The following is a 16,664-nucleotide window of genomic DNA, read 5'->3' as shown; positions in this document are numbered from 1 at the left end:
GTCCCCAAACATAAATCATTGGTGCACAGGGTCCTTGGTTTAAAAAGGTGAATACTTTATATCTGACGTCCAGGACTTCTGAGTTACTGTGTAGTTATGTAAGTTAGATGTCAGGGTAGTTTCTACAGACGAATGATTTGAAAGTCACTGAGGCAAGACACAGGGCTTCTGTGGACGTGTGTGTGGGGCAGCCTCCGAAATTAGGCCTAGTGGTCTCTCCCCGCCCCTCCCTAGCTCAGAAGCCTGTGGGAGGGATACACTCTGTGTTTGCTTAGTACCCGCATGGTGCACACGGTTGGGAATTCTCATCATGGGGCTGGTGACCTATTGTGTGCGTGCCTGTTAAGTGCTATAGAAATTTTGCTTTTGATTTTTCATAGAAGATAATAATAAAGATCAGGAGTTCATGTCTCTTCAACTCTACCCAGATAAGGGCAAACAGGGGAAAAGTTTGAAGTTTGCAAAATATATCACAGTAGACTTAAAACATTTTTTTCTTTTAATTTCAAACTTCGAGATGTTGAAAAATAGTGCAGAGAATCCCATATACCCTTCACCCAGATTCCTGAAATGTTAACATTTTACATTTGTTCATCCTGTGTCTTGTTCTTTCTCTCGCTGTTATATGTACTGTTTTCTGTGTAATACATAATATATACGGCTATTTATATGTATGTGGTGCTTATAATTACCACATAATTTTTTCCTGAACTCTGTAAGGGTAAGATGCAGACGTGATACACTTTAACCTCTAAATACGTCAGTGTGTATTTCCTTATGGAAGGATATATAGCTTATGTATAGCTAAGTACAGTTTTCAACCTCAGAAAATTGACATCGATACAGTACTGTTATTAGAGTTACAGGCTGTTTCCAGATTTGCTGCTTGTTGCCGTGTGTCCTTTAATACAAAAGCGCAAAGATGTCTGTCCCCGTCCTGCTCTGCTTGTCCAGGGCACAGGTTATGTTCTGTGGCTGTCTCTTTGGTCTCCTTTAATCTAGAGCTGCTCCTCAGTCATGCTTTGTCTTTCGTGACTTTGCCATTGTTGAAGAATGCAAACCATTTATCTTGCAGAATTTCCCTCAGCTTGGATTTGTCGTGTTGATCATGCGTTTTGGGCAGAGCATCCAGAAGTCTTCCTAAACGGTACAGAGGCTGTGGTGCTTCCCTCCAGAAACCGTCTTCACAATGACCAGTTTTAGTATTACCGTACAGAAAGCAGAGTCAGATTTCTGAAATTCGTCAGATGTTATACATGCTCTTATTATTTTTACTCTCCTGTCGCTTTTTCTTAAGAAGATGTGTGGCCTTTCAGTTAGCTTTCACAAAGTGGAAATTAGTGAATAAAGTCAGGATAGAGGGAGGAAGAAAGAGCTAGTGTATGTAAAGGCTGAAGAGGAAGGTTTAGAGCGTATGTTTTATGTAAGCAAGCATGGGCCATTGCAGGGCTTGGGCCTTTAAACCCTCAGCCAAAATGGTGAATTATTTATTCCTGGAGGGCTTCTGCCGAAACACTGAAATCAGTACACTCCTCTCCTTTTAGAAGTTTTACACCGTTCCAAGGCAAGCACAAATGTATTAAATGGGGAGGTAAGAGAGAACTCTGTTCTATCTCGTAGAAGTAAAGAGACATGAAGTTTATTAGTACAATATTCAGTATTTATTACATTGTTTGAAATACTAACCCTTTTTGTGTTAATGTGTGTTCCTAATACTGCCTCTGTGAATGATCAAGAAACAGAGCTTGCAACCCACAGTGACGTCTGTTTGGTTTCTGTCTGAACAGTAACAAAATGAGTCTCTGTCTTGGCATGGTGGCTGTGTGTGTCTCTCCCTCCCACTGCCCCACTGCTTCAAGACCCCCCCCTGCTCTAATCTAGGCGTTGTCTATAGCGAGGGGGGAAAGTTCACATTCTGGCTTTGCCACGTGATCCTTTGGTGAATGACTTCACCTTTATGATAGTTTCTTTGTAAACGAAAGAGAACAAGTCAGTTTAAACCATCAGACTGCAGGAGTAGTCTGGAAATTTTACTCTGTTCCTTAAAAGCTACAGAATAAAATAAACTGGTTTCTTGGGTTTCTTTCTATAGTGTTTGTTTAAACGTGAGTATGGTGCCACTGCTTATATTCTATATCAGTTAGTACATTTTTATTAAAATGACACACTTTTAGATGATTATTTTTGGCATAAAATCTATATTACTGCTACATAATTTGAAGATGTAATCTGTAATCACTTATGCTAAGATCACCTGTTTGAAATTATGTATCAGCGTCTCTAAGTTTTTAGGGCTTTAGAAAAATTCCAAATGCTTCTTTGCTTATATGTCTTTGTTATAAGGTATAACAAAATGATGCATAACATATATCATTTAGATGCTTAATATTTGAAGATGGCTTGTCCAAAGTTACTTAGCTGTCTATGACTAGAACCTGGGCCTTTGGTAGCAGTTTGTTGCTCTTTTCATTTACCTAATGGTTAGATCCATTAGGTTCCTTTATTCTCAGTCCCGTTCACATCCCTGTTAATAGTGTGTGTGTTTATTTAGAAAAGTAATTTTCATTGATATTGATAGGTATATTCATATACGTACAAGGGTTATGCAGACAAAGTTCATTCTCTGCTTTTTCTAACAAATCTACTTGCCAGAGGTAACCATTATTAACATGTTGTTTCATATCTCTTCATACTGTTTTCTCTGTATTTAAATATACATGTAAGCGTAACTTGTAAACCAAAATAAATCTTACTAAATAATTTTCAAATTAAACATGCTGATCTGCACTTGAAAATAGGGTCAGGGGTTAGGTCAGATCTCGCTCTTCTCCTGTAAGTAAACTGTTATTGAAACACAGCCATATTCATTCATTTATATATTGTCTATGCCTTCTTCTGTGCTGCCGTGGCAAAGTTGAGTAGTTCTGACCATACGGCCTCCAAAGCCTAAAAGATACACTCTCCAGCTCTTTTGCTGACCCCTCTTTTAGATCGTAAGCATCTGGCATTTGTTTTTGCTTACTTTCTGGAGCACTAGTAAGATGTTCTCCCCACACTGTGCATGACTTATGGACTTGTACAAGGATACGTGCAGGAAGAATTCCTAGATATGTGGCCACTGGGTTGGAGATTGTGTAGCTTTGCCTGCCCAAAGAGGTTCTACAAGTTTATACTGAAACTAATGCTTTTGTGGCAGGACCTCTTTTCCCCATAACTTTGCCAACTCAGTGCATTAGCCAGCTTTTTTCATCTTTACCCATCTGATAGAGGAAAATGATATTGTAGGTTTTATCTGCATTTCTTTTTCTGTGTTAGATTGAACTTCTTTTCAAATTTAATAGCCAGTTTTTATTTTCTGTGAATTGTCTTTGTCTCCACTTCCTTGTACCTTCAAGTCTGTTACATAGTGGACACTTGTCAAATATTTATTTAACTCTAATGAGGGAACCAGCTTGACGACAAAGCTGATTTAGGGGATAGTGTGTGAGTTGGAAAGGACATGCCATCGTCTTTTTGCCTATTTCCAAGTCTCAGATGCATTTTTCTAATGCTTTCCTTCCTCTGTTTTAGTGTAATTATTTCAAGCGATGACTATTTCTTTATGAATCCCTGATGAACTGCTGAGGAGGCCGCATAGCTCACCATTGTGTCTCACAGAACACGCTTGTTGTCCCCTTTCTGCTTTGTAGGAGCTCATTACACAATGACAAACGGAGGCAGCGTCAGCAGTTCCACCCACCTGCTGGACCTTCTGGATGAACCCATCCCCGGGGTTGGTACCTATGACGATTTCCACACCATTGACTGGGTGCGGGAGAGATGTAAAGACAGGGAAAGGCATAGACGGGTGAGTGTTTGCAGCAATCTTTAAAAGGACGGTGCACAATTAGATCATTTAATAATATGTGATCTTGGCCTGCCAAAATATGTTACACATTAAAAGTACATTCAAGTAAATTCCTACATTTTATAAGTAATATGTTTTTTCTCTATGTAATTTTTTAAAAGTTTATTTATATCCCATGTCCTTCTGGAAAGGATTTGAAGTAGCTTAAAATCAAGGAAGTATAGTAAGACAAAGCGGGAAGGAAAGGGAAAACGCGGCCTGTGAATGGAGGGAGGGTGAAGCCAAGTTCAGGATGTAGCAGAGTCAGCATGATATCCGGCTGTGAGCAGCACAGCGGCTACGGCAAAAGAGGAGACGTATTACATAATTTCAGTTGTTGGAAAAAGAAACAGCTTACTGGGGAGATAGTTTCCTGGGGTTTTGCTGTTTTCTTTTATCTCCTTTCGTGGTTTTAAGTTCTGAGATATTTCTCAAATTGAGTCCTGTATAGGGCATATTGAATGTTGTAATGAATCACTAATTTAAAAAAGAACGGCTTTTGCTAAAAACTACAACTTACGTTAACTTTTTTGTTGTCGATTGTGCCTTACTGATACAGCATAATTCAAAAATAATTTTAAAAGAGAAAAAAAAATCTCTTGAAAATAAAATTCCAAATTCTAAAAGGCCGTTTGCAAATTTGAGCTCTGAAAGTTACTTGTAAATGAAATAATTGCTTGTACAAATTAGGTATTACCTTTCATAATAATGTATATATGTGTTTTAAACCTTAAGTTGGACTTAGATTATATTGTTTATGAAAAGTACTGCTTCTGAGATTCATTAGTCAATATTTACCTTTTCTGGGAACATTATAACTAGAGTGTAACTGAAAATAAGAGGTAATACCATATTAGGTACTAAAACGGGAAAATTTCAAAAATATTAATTCATTTAAAAGTAACAATAGGGGCTTCCCTGGTGGCGCAGTGGTTGAGAGTCCGCCTGCCGTTGCAGGGGACACGGGTTCGTGCCCTGGTCCGGGAAGATCCCACATGCCGCGGAGCGGCTGGGCCCGTGAGCCATGGCCGCTGAGCCTGCGCGTCCGGAGCCTGTGCTCCGCAACGGGAGGGGCCACAACAGTGAGAGGCCTGCGTACCGCAAAAAAAAAAAAAAAAAAAAAAAAGTAACAATAACAAACCCATTACATGCTAACATAAAAAACATATTTTTATGAAAAATAACTATTTCCCAAAATAAAAAATATTTAGAGAGTATCTTGTATTACATCTTTATAAATCTTTATAAATCATTCATTCATTGTTGTCTGGTTTACTAAAAACGCTGGTTTCTCATATCTGCTGCTGCAGTCTGTTGTGATATGTTTTGATTGAAGTACATGAAGAAAATCCAGCCTCACACAGATGTGTAGTTGGAAAAGCCAGGAGTATTTTAATAACCTTTTCAGATCATTGTGGATAGTCTTTGATACCGCATGACAGTGACAGTGACAAGTGGTAGTTTCTTAAAGGTTAGATGCAGTGTGTAATCTGAAACTGTATCAATGAACTTTTTGTCTCCTATTACATTAAAATCTGTTGGTTCCTGTTGAACTTTGAATGGATGATTTTGTAACATTATGCCATGATCCTTTGAAAAATAGTAAAAAAAATAAAAAAATAAGAAAGAAAGAAAAAAATAGTGACTCATTGATTCATGCAGTTCTTTCAATAGTTGACACTTTCATTACACCATATCATTATACAACATCAAAACAGGCACATTTGTTAATATCAACACTGATCTCAGGAAAGTCTTTAAGGACTGGGATCTGTCATTCTTACAGTGATGGCTACAAGTTTTCTAAAATTCATTTTTACTTGAAAGCTCAAATTCTATCCTTGGAAACAAATACACATTTTACTTGAAATGACAGGCTTACTTGGTTCGTTTTTGAGAAAAGTACCCGTCAAGTTTCCGAGTCTGAAAACCATGGCTCGGTGGTTTTCTTTCAAGTAATATGGGTGTTCCGTGGAAGCGGTTTATTTTGCAGCTCGAGTAGATCGCACAGGTGCTGTTCCCCAAGGCCTCGCCTCTGGCTTCAGTGTGCATCGGAAGTGCTGTGTGTACGTCAGTCACCCCACGCAGTGTCAGGAAGCCTCGGTGGACTGGGCGCAATACGTTTTACTGCGTTTCCTCAGAGACATTTCGAAGTGAAACTGGCACTTACTTACCTTTTAGCTCTAAGTGGCAGTGAGGAATGTGATGACTGCCAGGGTGTTTGGATGCCACCGCCTTGACTCTGCTGAGGACCCAGCAGTTAGGTTATCGCTTTTGTGTTATCAGTGAAAGCATCAACATGGTGAAAAAGGCACATCATGTTTTAATATTACTATGAAAATAGCTTTGACCTTGAAGACCCCTGAGAAAAGGTCTCAGGGACACACAGGGTGTCTGGGCCACACCATGAGAACCACTGTTTTTGTTTTTTTTTTTAATTTTAATTTTAATTTTTGGCTGTGCTGGATCTTTATTGCTGCGCACAGGCTTTCTCTAGTTGCGGTGAGCGGGGGCTACTCTTCGTTGAGGTGCGCGGGCTTCTCATTGCGGTGGCTTCTCTTGTTGCGGAGCATGGGCTCTAGGTGCTCAGGCTTCAGTAGTTGTGGCACATGGGCTCAGTAGTTGTGGCTCACGGGCTCTAGAGTACAGGCTCAGTACTTGTGGCGCACGGGCTTATTTGCTCCGTGGCATGTGGGGTCTTCCCGGACCAGGGCTCGAACCCATGTCCCCGGCATTGGCAGGTGGATTCTTAACTACTGTGCCACCAGGGAAGCCCCTGAGAACCACTGTTTTAATCCAGTGTGCCTAAATCACACATACTATAAATTCCGTACCTTGTGTGATTGTTAGGTAAACACAGTTGTACTTGGAAGTATATTACTTTGCAGAGTCACTGACATATTCAGGGAGGGTTTAAATGTGTTCTCAAGTGAGGGGTAGGAAAGGGTCCATAGATACCGTGTTTATAAAATTTCAGAGAAAACTGAAACTAAAACCACAACGCATCCCTTTTTTTCTCTGGTTATGAAAGTAGTCCATGGTCCTTGAAAACATTTCAAATAATATAACAATAAGTGAAGTAGTCAGTGAGTGTCCTGGCTATTCACATCGATCGTCTCTTTCTAAGTAAGTCAAATATCATTTTCAGTGCTTTAATATATGCTTATATAAGCATAAAACTCTGTTAAAGCTGGGAAGTTCTACATGTAGATGTTCTTACTGTTGTTCTTAAAGCATCAAATTAAAAAAAAAGAAAACTGTCTATTTCAGTGTGTATAGCTATCTAATTCCTTTTTCCCCTAAACTTTTAATTATCCTTGTAGCCCTCCTACCCCAGCTTATTTTGAAGCAAATTCAGCATTATTTCATTTCAAATATTTATGTCATTATTTCGCAGGATGGTAGCAATCTAATTCTCATTCCATTTTTATTCATTAGCTTGACTTTTTCTATAAAGAGAACCTTCCCACACCAGTTACCTGGACTCCCTCAGGTTCGGGCTGTACAGAGAAGGGAGGAGGTTTGACACCTCATGGCGCCCTAGCATCCTCAGAGTTGACCAGTGAGGGTTTGGTTTGCTTGCTTGGTTGCTGTTTCTGTATCTTCCTAGGTCTAAACATATTTGATGTGTTTTAATCATCACAATTAGTATCCTTATTGATGCCCATGTTGCTCCTTTGCTGACCAGTGGCAGCTGATTTAGGTTGGTGTCTGAGTCCTTTGGCCCGTGCTTAGTACACTTTGATGTATTCTGGGAAGACAAGATAATCCTGGCTCATGTTACACATTTCCTGCACCGAACCTGGACCTCTCCAAGGAGCTCTGGTTCCTTTGAAGGAAAATGGTACACAGGCAGCCTGAGCGCTGGAGGCTCTTACTGCTTGCAGGCTGGCCCTCGTTTCTAGCCTCTTAAGTTTAGAGGAACCTTCTAATTTAAGTTAAATGCTGGAGGGCTTTCATTTGACTTCTAGTCCTTAAACCTGTATCTCCTTTCAGCCAAGCCCAGAACCTCAGCATCACGTGCATTGATTCTCCTCACAGCACACACACAGCAGATGTGTTATTTCAGAATAATGCTGCCAGCACTCTCGCCAGCAATGTGCTTACTGAAGAGTTTTAGTGTTTTCTTTTTTTACGATACTTTTTGTCCTTAGTGTTTATCCCACTAGGGTTATACATACAAATTACTTTCTTTTATAGTCCCTGTGCCTCCCAACTTATTGCCTTCCTCCTCTTACAGGTAATGATTCACACTTTCAATGTTATGTTTTGTCCCTTTATTTTTAAAAATACAAGCATGTATATTTATTTACTTATTTTTCTCAGATAAATGGTAGCATCCTATACACACTTATACCTTGCTTCTCCCCCAAATGGTACTGCATTTATCTCATTCTTTTTTAATGGCTACAGAGTTTTTCATGACATAGATGTACTGCAATTTATTTAACCAGTACTATATTGATGAACACTTAGATGATTTTCAAATTTTTACTTAATGTTATATCTTATTAAACATTACAGTTATTCTTACTTAGAGGAAGAAGCAACATGAGGTTTATTGTTTTTGAAAGGAATGACCTACTTTCAGTTCTAAAGAATGGTTAATATCTGTGATTCGTTGCTTATAATATAGAAGGAATAACATTGCCTCATTCATTTAGAACTTACTGAGTCTTTTGAATGGAGCCTTGTGGCTTGAAATAGAGCAAATGTTTGAAATAGGCCAGATCATTGAATTCCGGCTGTAGCCCTCCTGTGGGATGAAGGAGCACTGAAGTCCTGGCCCGAGAATGTGGATTTGTAAAGCAGCCATGGTAGTTAGGACAGCAGAGGTTTGGGCGAGTCAGGGGTTGTGTCTTAGGAAGAAAGGAGAGACTTGCCCTCTTGTGTCTTAGAGTGAGATCTAGAAGTCATGTCTGTTGCCGTCCTGTGAATCTTACCTCCTGCTCTGAATGTGTAGACGAGGCTTCTGCCTTACACAGTGATGGGACCCTTCCCCTGGGATTGGAGTGCTCCATGCCCGCATATTACAGGCCTACACATTTTGGCAGCCCCTTTATTCACATGACTGCTTTGTACTCCATTTATGGGCATAGTACTGTTGTTCACGGACCTTACCTTTTAAAGACTATTATGTTCCACTTAACTGCTAGAAGCAGAGAATGAGCAGGGAATGACAGACGTTTCAAGCTATAATGTCTTATTTCTGTTAATATAAAAGATGTATACCAGCTAAGATTGATTCAGTTTAAAACAATCTCTGTCAGACTTTATGTGGTTTGTGGACCCCTTTGCTCTCATCCTGTGGTTCTTATTAAACATACAAATTTCTGGGTAAATGCTTGTCATCTGGGTCACAGGTGCCTGACCTCGTGATTCTGCGCCAAACTCACTTATCCCATTATTTAGTTCAGAAAGCACTGTTCCATGTATAGTAACTGAGAAAATTGTTAGAGTCTAGAATTCTGGCTTCTGTTCGTAGTTTGAAAAATGAAGCATAAACATTTCTAATTTCAGATCAACAGCAAAAAGAAAGAATCAGCATGGGAAATGACAAAAAGTTTGTATGATGCGTGGTCAGGATGGCTAGTAGTAACACTGACAGGATTGGCATCAGGTAAAGAAAATTTTTAATGTAACCCTTTTTTGGTTAACAGGATAATAAATAGTTCTCCCCTCCTTCTTGCCATTTTTTTTTCAGGTACTTTTCGATTTTTAGAAGCATTTGTTTTGTTTCTTTCCTTCAAAAAAAATCTTCTTCAGTATAAGACGAGGAGGCAGGAGGCTCAGAGTTCTAGTCTCGCTCTGTCCCCGTACGTGTCTATCCAGTTGGGCTGACCTTTCTCGCTCTGTTTCTTTATCTGTAAAAGACGTGGTTTGGACCCGATGATGAGTGAAGTATAGTTTAATGTTAACATCGCAGTAAACAGCTGATACTTACTGAGTGCTTCCTGTGGGTCATACACTGTTCCGAAAGCTTTACGTGTGTGTAAGCCTCATGGCAGTCCTATGGTCTGGGTCTTAACAGCCGAGGGGACTAAGCACAGAGAGCTTAAGCGACTTGACCGAGGTCATGTAGCTAGAGAGTCGGCAGGCCACGGTCAGAGCCCGCACTTAAGCTCCGTGTGGGCTGCGCCGTGCCCAGAGGCCCTCTGGGTGAGACTTTAATAGTGGTTGAAGGTGTGAAAACAAACACAATGGGCTGTTATACTGACTTTCAGCTTCCACTGTGGAAGATTATGTCCCGAAGAACATGAGGGAAAGTTAAAATGTGTGTAGAGAGTAGAGGCAGTCTGATACCCCTTATTGGCTGGCTGCCGTTTATGTGACCCATTGATCTTTTTATATGAGAAGGACCTAGATTTTGACCATAAATCTGTGGATTCTCTGTATTCTGTCAGTAAGATGATCTTGGTATATTTGATTTTCTGTTAAAAAAAAACAAAAACCTGATAGTCTGTCACAGTAATTCATTAATGCCATGAGTTTCACTAATTCTAACGGATATTCCATTTTGATGAGCTTGAGATCCTTTGTAAATCTACGGATTAGGTTTCAGATGAAAACACACTAGTAAAAACTGACTTCACAGCCTGAGATGAGCCCCTCCCGCCAGGTGGTTGTCTTTGGAAGATTCCGACACATTTTAAAAATCACAGTGAATTTTAATGATGTAAGTAGTGTTAATTTCAAGCAAAGAATAACAACTTTATTTTAAAGAATAGCTATTTACACTTTTTAAAAAGTAATAGAAACTTATTTCTGATACGATTTGAAATCTTAAATTTGTGTAGTATTCCCTTTATGACCCTTGATTTGTAGGGAGTCCCCAGCTTTCCTTGACCCTTTTAACCTGATAGTTCTGGGCTCCCCAGAAATGGACTGCCTGTTTTCACCACCTCCAACATTTTTTCCAGGGGCATTGGCTGGCTTAATAGACATCGCCGCCGACTGGATGACTGACCTCAAGGAGGGCATCTGCCTTAGCGCACTGTGGTACAACCACGAACAGTGTTGCTGGGGGTCTAATGAAACCACATTTGAGGAGAGGGATAAATGTCCACAGTGGAAAACATGGGCGGAGTTAATCATAGGGCAAGCGGAGGTGAGTCTTGCTTTGTCTCAAAGTGAATTAATAATTGATACCGTGAAATGAGTCTCCAGTTCATTTAATTATAGAATTAATGACATGTTAGATGACTGCAGCTGCATTAAAGGAAAATAAAGAAAGAAATGTAATAGGATAGAATGGAAAATATGAGAATACGTTGCCGTGAGTAAAATGTAGGTACTGTTTCAAGAGGCTCTTCTATTAACTGCGTAGCCACGTACAAATCTGCTGGGTTATGACGTAAAATGTGTTTCTTATTGTAGAAAAGAAGTGCAGTAGGAGCTGTGTACCCACAAAGTGCCTATGAACATAATTCATCACAATTGTTTGGGAAGTATGAATTATCAAAAATTTTAGTGAAAATAAGCCTTCTAACTGGAGATATCTTGCAGAAATGCCTAGATTTTTCTTTGTGGCATGACAGTTTTTAAATGAGTATTTTACTATTGTTGATGTTCTATAAAGAACATTTTAGAAGTTATAGTATTATATTTTATATATATATATATATATATATATATGGTTACATGGTAAAATATGGCTATGTTTTTAAAATTGTTATAGCTGAATTTTAGCACTAAAAAGAATATATCTGCTGGTGAGATGGGCAGTATGCTGTTTCTCACTTAATCTTCAGGAGAATCGCAGCAAAATGAAATCTGAGTGTGAAGGTAGTTTTGTCTTCACCAACTGTTTCCAAAAAGTGGTTTGTGGGTTGGCGGAGATTGAAGTGCAGCTGAGATTCTTGGCCACAAGACTTTGAGGATCAGGAAAAAGCTAGGAAAAATATTAAATAGATGGTCTCCTTGGTACGTATACAAATACGTTTTTAGACTCTACTTAAATATTTTGTTCATGTAAAGCTTTTATTATTGTGGCAGTAAACCAGGAGCCTTCTACAGGTTTTACCCAAGCGGCTTAGGTGGCAAGCACTTGAATTAGTGGTGCCCGTAAATTAAGTTCATGCTATTGAACTGTTTGTTTCTTAGGGTCCTGGTTCGTACATCATGAACTACATAATGTACATCTTCTGGGCCTTGAGTTTCGCCTTTCTTGCCGTTTCCCTGGTGAAGGTGTTTGCTCCATATGCCTGTGGCTCTGGGATTCCAGAGGTAAGCCATGCAGTGTTTAGTGTCATCAGCATGTTGCAGTTGTGACACGTATCTTTTTGCCTGTAGGGGGGAAACGTAGTGGTTTTTCTGGGGAAGTGGTTTGTCTGTAATATGAAAAAGAAAATATTTTAAATGTCAGCTGATAGTACACATCGTTGAAAGACATTCTTCCCTGTACTCATTTCATTGTTTGTTGTGGAGGTTGATTTTTTTTTCCTCACCACTAATTTCGCACATGACTAAACGAATATCAGCACTCAGCTGACACCAAGAACCTGGAAAGTATCTTGCAGCCTAAAGTTCTTTGGTGACTTAGTTGATGTTTTGCTCATATGAACTGGATTTGATTACGTTCATTTTCTTTTTATAACTATCTTTTAATTAGATAAGTTAATAATCCTTGAATTTGGCAGATAACATTTATAACCCTTTTGTACTTCAAAATAAATATTTGATCATAGTGGGTCCATAGTACAAACTTTTGGATTTTATTTTTTATCAACAATGACTTAAAGAAGAATATACTTAGGATTGAACATGATGTGAACTTATTTCTTTTCCCTTTTTATTTTTCTGTCTTAAATAAGTTACTAGCTTTTTCTAGTGCATTGCTTTTAAAAACAATTTTAGTGATTTTAAAGCTGTGTTAATTAAGAATATCTTTGATAAGGAGCAATGCTGTGTAGTATTTAGCAGTTGTCACTCATCCTTAATATATAGGAAAATATTACACATTATTACAGTACTCTGAGAAGGCACAATATCTTTAAAGGCAAAATATCTTTATTTCTGACACAGAATGTCTGAAATGTATCTAACTGTATTATATGTCTGTAACAGAAATATCCCAATTTACCATTTGCTGGTTATGTAATTATACCCCTTGCATTGAAGTCTGTAGCCCCTTAACATGGCCTGGTATTTTAGTTTTGTTCATGAGATAGGGTTGTCTTCTATCCTTGCTGGGGAAGAGAATTAGAATACATTACAGATTTATCATATAGAGCATAATAGTTCAAGGTTTCAGAAAATGAATTGTGCATCTTTCCATTGTCCACCAAAGTTTGCAGGGTGAGTAAAACAAGAGAGTGATCTATTAGTTAAGGTCTCATGTTTCTTGAAGAAAATTAAGCTGCCTTGATCTTTCCTTTGTAGATTAAAACTATTTTGAGTGGATTCATCATCAGAGGCTACTTGGGAAAATGGACTTTAATGATTAAAACCATCACATTAGTACTGGCTGTGGCATCAGGTTTGAGTTTAGGTAAAGAAGGGCCCTTGGTACACGTTGCCTGTTGCTGTGGAAATATCTTTTCCTACCTCTTTCCGAAGTACAGCACAAATGAAGCTAAGAAAAGAGAGGTAAGCGTCTTCTGTTGTTTATTTGACAGACGAACATCTGTTTCATAGACTTAATCGGTGAAGAATTTCCTCGTGTAAGGATCACATTGGATACATTCTGTATTCAGATTACAATTTTAATGTGTTCTGAATGATCTCCAATATCTGGAGTCCATCCCCAGTGCGGCTCACTCCTGTATTTCAGGGAGGTTTAGGTGGCCTGGTGTCCATTGGTTTCAGCTGAATTTCACAAAGATTTGCATTTGGTTTTTTTGCTTTGCCTGACACCTCTCCTCCTCTGAAGTGTTTCCCAAATATAACACTGTTTTTACTCCTGTTTATCCGGATCAGTGTTTCTCCTGGGGTGGGCCATCTCACCAGCTGTGTTCCTCTGGAGGAGGTGTCTGATGCCCAGTGGGAGAGGTGTGTCATCTCAGAGAGCTCTCTGGCACCTTAGGGAAGCTCGAAGGGTCTTTAACCTCCTGAGGTTACATCAGAGATTCACGTTAAGGGGAAACAGGACTTCCTCTTGCCTGAGGTCTTCTAGGAGACCTTTAAACTTGATATATCATAGAGTTCCCCTGATGTTTCTAGGTTGCTGTGGATATTTTCTAGAAGAAAAGTGGGCTCCTGGGACCTTCTTATTAGCTCTAGACTTTGGGAGCCCAGTCCCTTCCTGTTTCCCCAGTCTCAACTGCATTTGTCTACCCAGTGCAGTTCCTTTACTTGCTATTGTACCTTGACATTTGTGGGGTAAGATTTTAATTTTTATTTATTCATTAAAAGTACAAAAATTAATTTATTAGAAAACATGATAGAAATTAAATTCACCCAGATTTTAATGTGCACACTGTGAAGATTAGTAATGTTTTTGACATTAACTTGATTCTGACACCTTGGCGCGTAAATGACTAGAGTTCGCAGGTTAGTTGAAAGCATTTAGGCTTCGTATTTTGGCCTTCTTCCCTGACCGCTTCCTTGATGAGTTTAAATTAAGTGATTCTTAGATATTTATGAAACAGATGAAAACATCTGTGACTTTTAGGTATGTGGGTGCTAGCTTGATTGTAAACTTCTATTATATTAAACGTAGAATCAGAGAATTCAGTTAAGTCTGTTGTCTGCAATCCTGTTGGTGGAAAAAAAAAACAAAATAGTAAGTTAGATTTGCTTTCCCTCCTCCCCGCAAATAAGCAGTCTGCCTTCTAAAGCTGGGTACAATTTAATTAAAACAAGTGTTTGTTCACTTTTAATTTACCAACTACTGACTGTGGAGCCTGACTATGGAGTTCATGCTCTTAACACTTACAATTTATTATTTCAAATTTCTCTTTCAGAGATGTCAGAATTCACCATCTGAGGAAATGCTTTGGTAGCCTCAGATATTTATTTACTGGAGTAAAGTAGTAAAAGGAATAAAGACTTAGAAAAGTACTTGATTACCAGTAGATGCCCAGTGACTTGATATGTGTGTTTGGCTTCGTTCGCCCTGGTGGGAGGTGGGCAGCATTTGGTGGCCACCTGGGGACTGGAGGGAGGACCGTGAGTGCTGTTTCTTCCTCGCTGTGACCTGTGCTGGGCGTGCGCCCTCGGGTGGCCATGGTTTGTACCCTCACCTGAGGCTCCCATGCGAGCAGTAGCGGTCTCTTCAGAGGACTTAGGGAACTGAACCTGTAGGGAGCTCGATAGGTTTTAAGTTCCCTGGACATTTCACTAGGATGTGGGCTAGAGTAATTATTAATGATGCAACAGTGAGCTCCAAAATCTGAAGAAATAATATATCCTGTTTAAAGACAAACAAACAGCTCTCTCCACTGGTCTCTCCACTGGTGTCCTCAAGCACACATCTCGAAGGTTGTCTGTGGTCATTGCCTTTTTTTTACATCCTGCTTATTACATTGGTATATCTCACACAAATGTTTTTTTTGACTGAATATTGAATATAAGAGTGACCTTTCAATTAAAGCAGAAGAGAAGAAGATCTTTTTAGAAGAAATACTTGCCTTTGCTTGGAGAGAGGGAGACATGTGAGTTAAATTCAGAAGGGCATTTCGAAAATTTGAGTAACATGAAGAATTTGTGTTTGGTATATTTGAGTTGATAAGAACATGCGAAATAACCCACATCCTCTTTGTAGGTGCTGTCAGCTGCCTCAGCTGCGGGTGTTTCTGTAGCTTTTGGTGCACCAATCGGAGGAGTTCTTTTCAGCCTGGAAGAGGTAGGTTAAAAACAACCACCACCAGCAATTAAAATTATGCATAATTACCATTACACATGTATTTTGGCACACCTTTCAGTTTTATAGCTAGTGTAATAGATACAGACTTCGCTTTTAAGTTTTCAAATTTATTTTCATAGTTATTTTTCACTCTTCCTTACATTAAAAAGTCATGAAAAGTAATATATATGTTCTTTATTGAGAAAAAAGAACTTTTCAGTTTTATAGCTAGTGTAATAGATACAGACTTCGCTTCTAAGTTTTCAAATTTATTTTCATAGTTATTTTTCACTTTCTTACATTAAAAAGTCATGAAAAGTAATATATACGTTGTTTATTGAGAAACGTCTTTAAAAAATATTATTCATGTATAAAATGTTAGTGATTATTTAAAATGTAACTTTGTTGAACATAATTAAGAGTAAGCACAAATAGAAAATATTGGAAACAATCCTTATTGGCTAAATTATAGCCTTGTTTTTATTTAAAGATTTTTAATCAGTTTCTAAGTCATCTTTTTAAGTTTTTCTTGTGCGATTATTTCTGTGGCAGTTATTGATGTTTAAGGAAATAATTCTAGTCGCTTCAGTGGAATATTTTGTTTTTGTGTTCTCACTGGTGCTTAAGAGTTTTTACACATCTACACAAAAATGTGACTTAGAAATGTTTAAAATTTACTTTTCTCCCCCAGTTGTTTATGTTTTCTTTTTGCTTTAATATCTAAGAGGGAAATTAAATACTTCTTTATGAACTAACAGGAGTTGGTGGTGGTACATTTATTCTTAACTACCATGATTGAATTGGCATGAAGCTCATTTTAAAAATAACACGATGCTCGGTATTTTAAATAATTATTAGACATTTATAATCAGTTGATACAGTGAATTAGTAATGATGTGATAGCCAAAGTTACTAAATAGTGGTATTTTTCTTACCACGGTAAAATCCATTATATGTAAACTCTAGCTGCAGCAAAATTTAGAGTGTTGACAT

General features: G+C 38.5%; 1 protein-coding gene across 7 annotated transcripts in view; it reads left to right on the top strand.

The window, feature by feature from the left end:
- The window catches only part of CLCN3 (chloride voltage-gated channel 3), an 85,432-nt gene that overhangs the window by 49,334 nt on the left and 19,434 nt on the right, over nucleotides 1–16,664 (top strand). For all 7 annotated transcript variants that reach the window (XM_082625083.1, XM_082625084.1, XM_082625079.1 and 4 more), the window contains 6 exons: nucleotides 3,690–3,847; nucleotides 9,407–9,506; nucleotides 10,807–10,994; nucleotides 11,990–12,112; nucleotides 13,268–13,474; nucleotides 15,591–15,671. In XM_082625083.1, the coding sequence (XP_082481209.1) occupies nucleotides 3,690–3,847; nucleotides 9,407–9,506; nucleotides 10,807–10,994; nucleotides 11,990–12,112; nucleotides 13,268–13,474; nucleotides 15,591–15,671 (857 nt within the window). The remainder of the gene's footprint in view (nucleotides 1–3,689; nucleotides 3,848–9,406; nucleotides 9,507–10,806; nucleotides 10,995–11,989; nucleotides 12,113–13,267; nucleotides 13,475–15,590; nucleotides 15,672–16,664) is intronic.

This window comes from Mesoplodon mirus (genome assembly GCF_964341445.2).
Source record: "Mesoplodon mirus genome assembly, chromosome: 1".
NCBI lineage: Eukaryota > Metazoa > Chordata > Mammalia > Artiodactyla > Ziphiidae > Mesoplodon > Mesoplodon mirus.
This window is presented reverse-complemented; position numbering and strand designations above follow the sequence as displayed.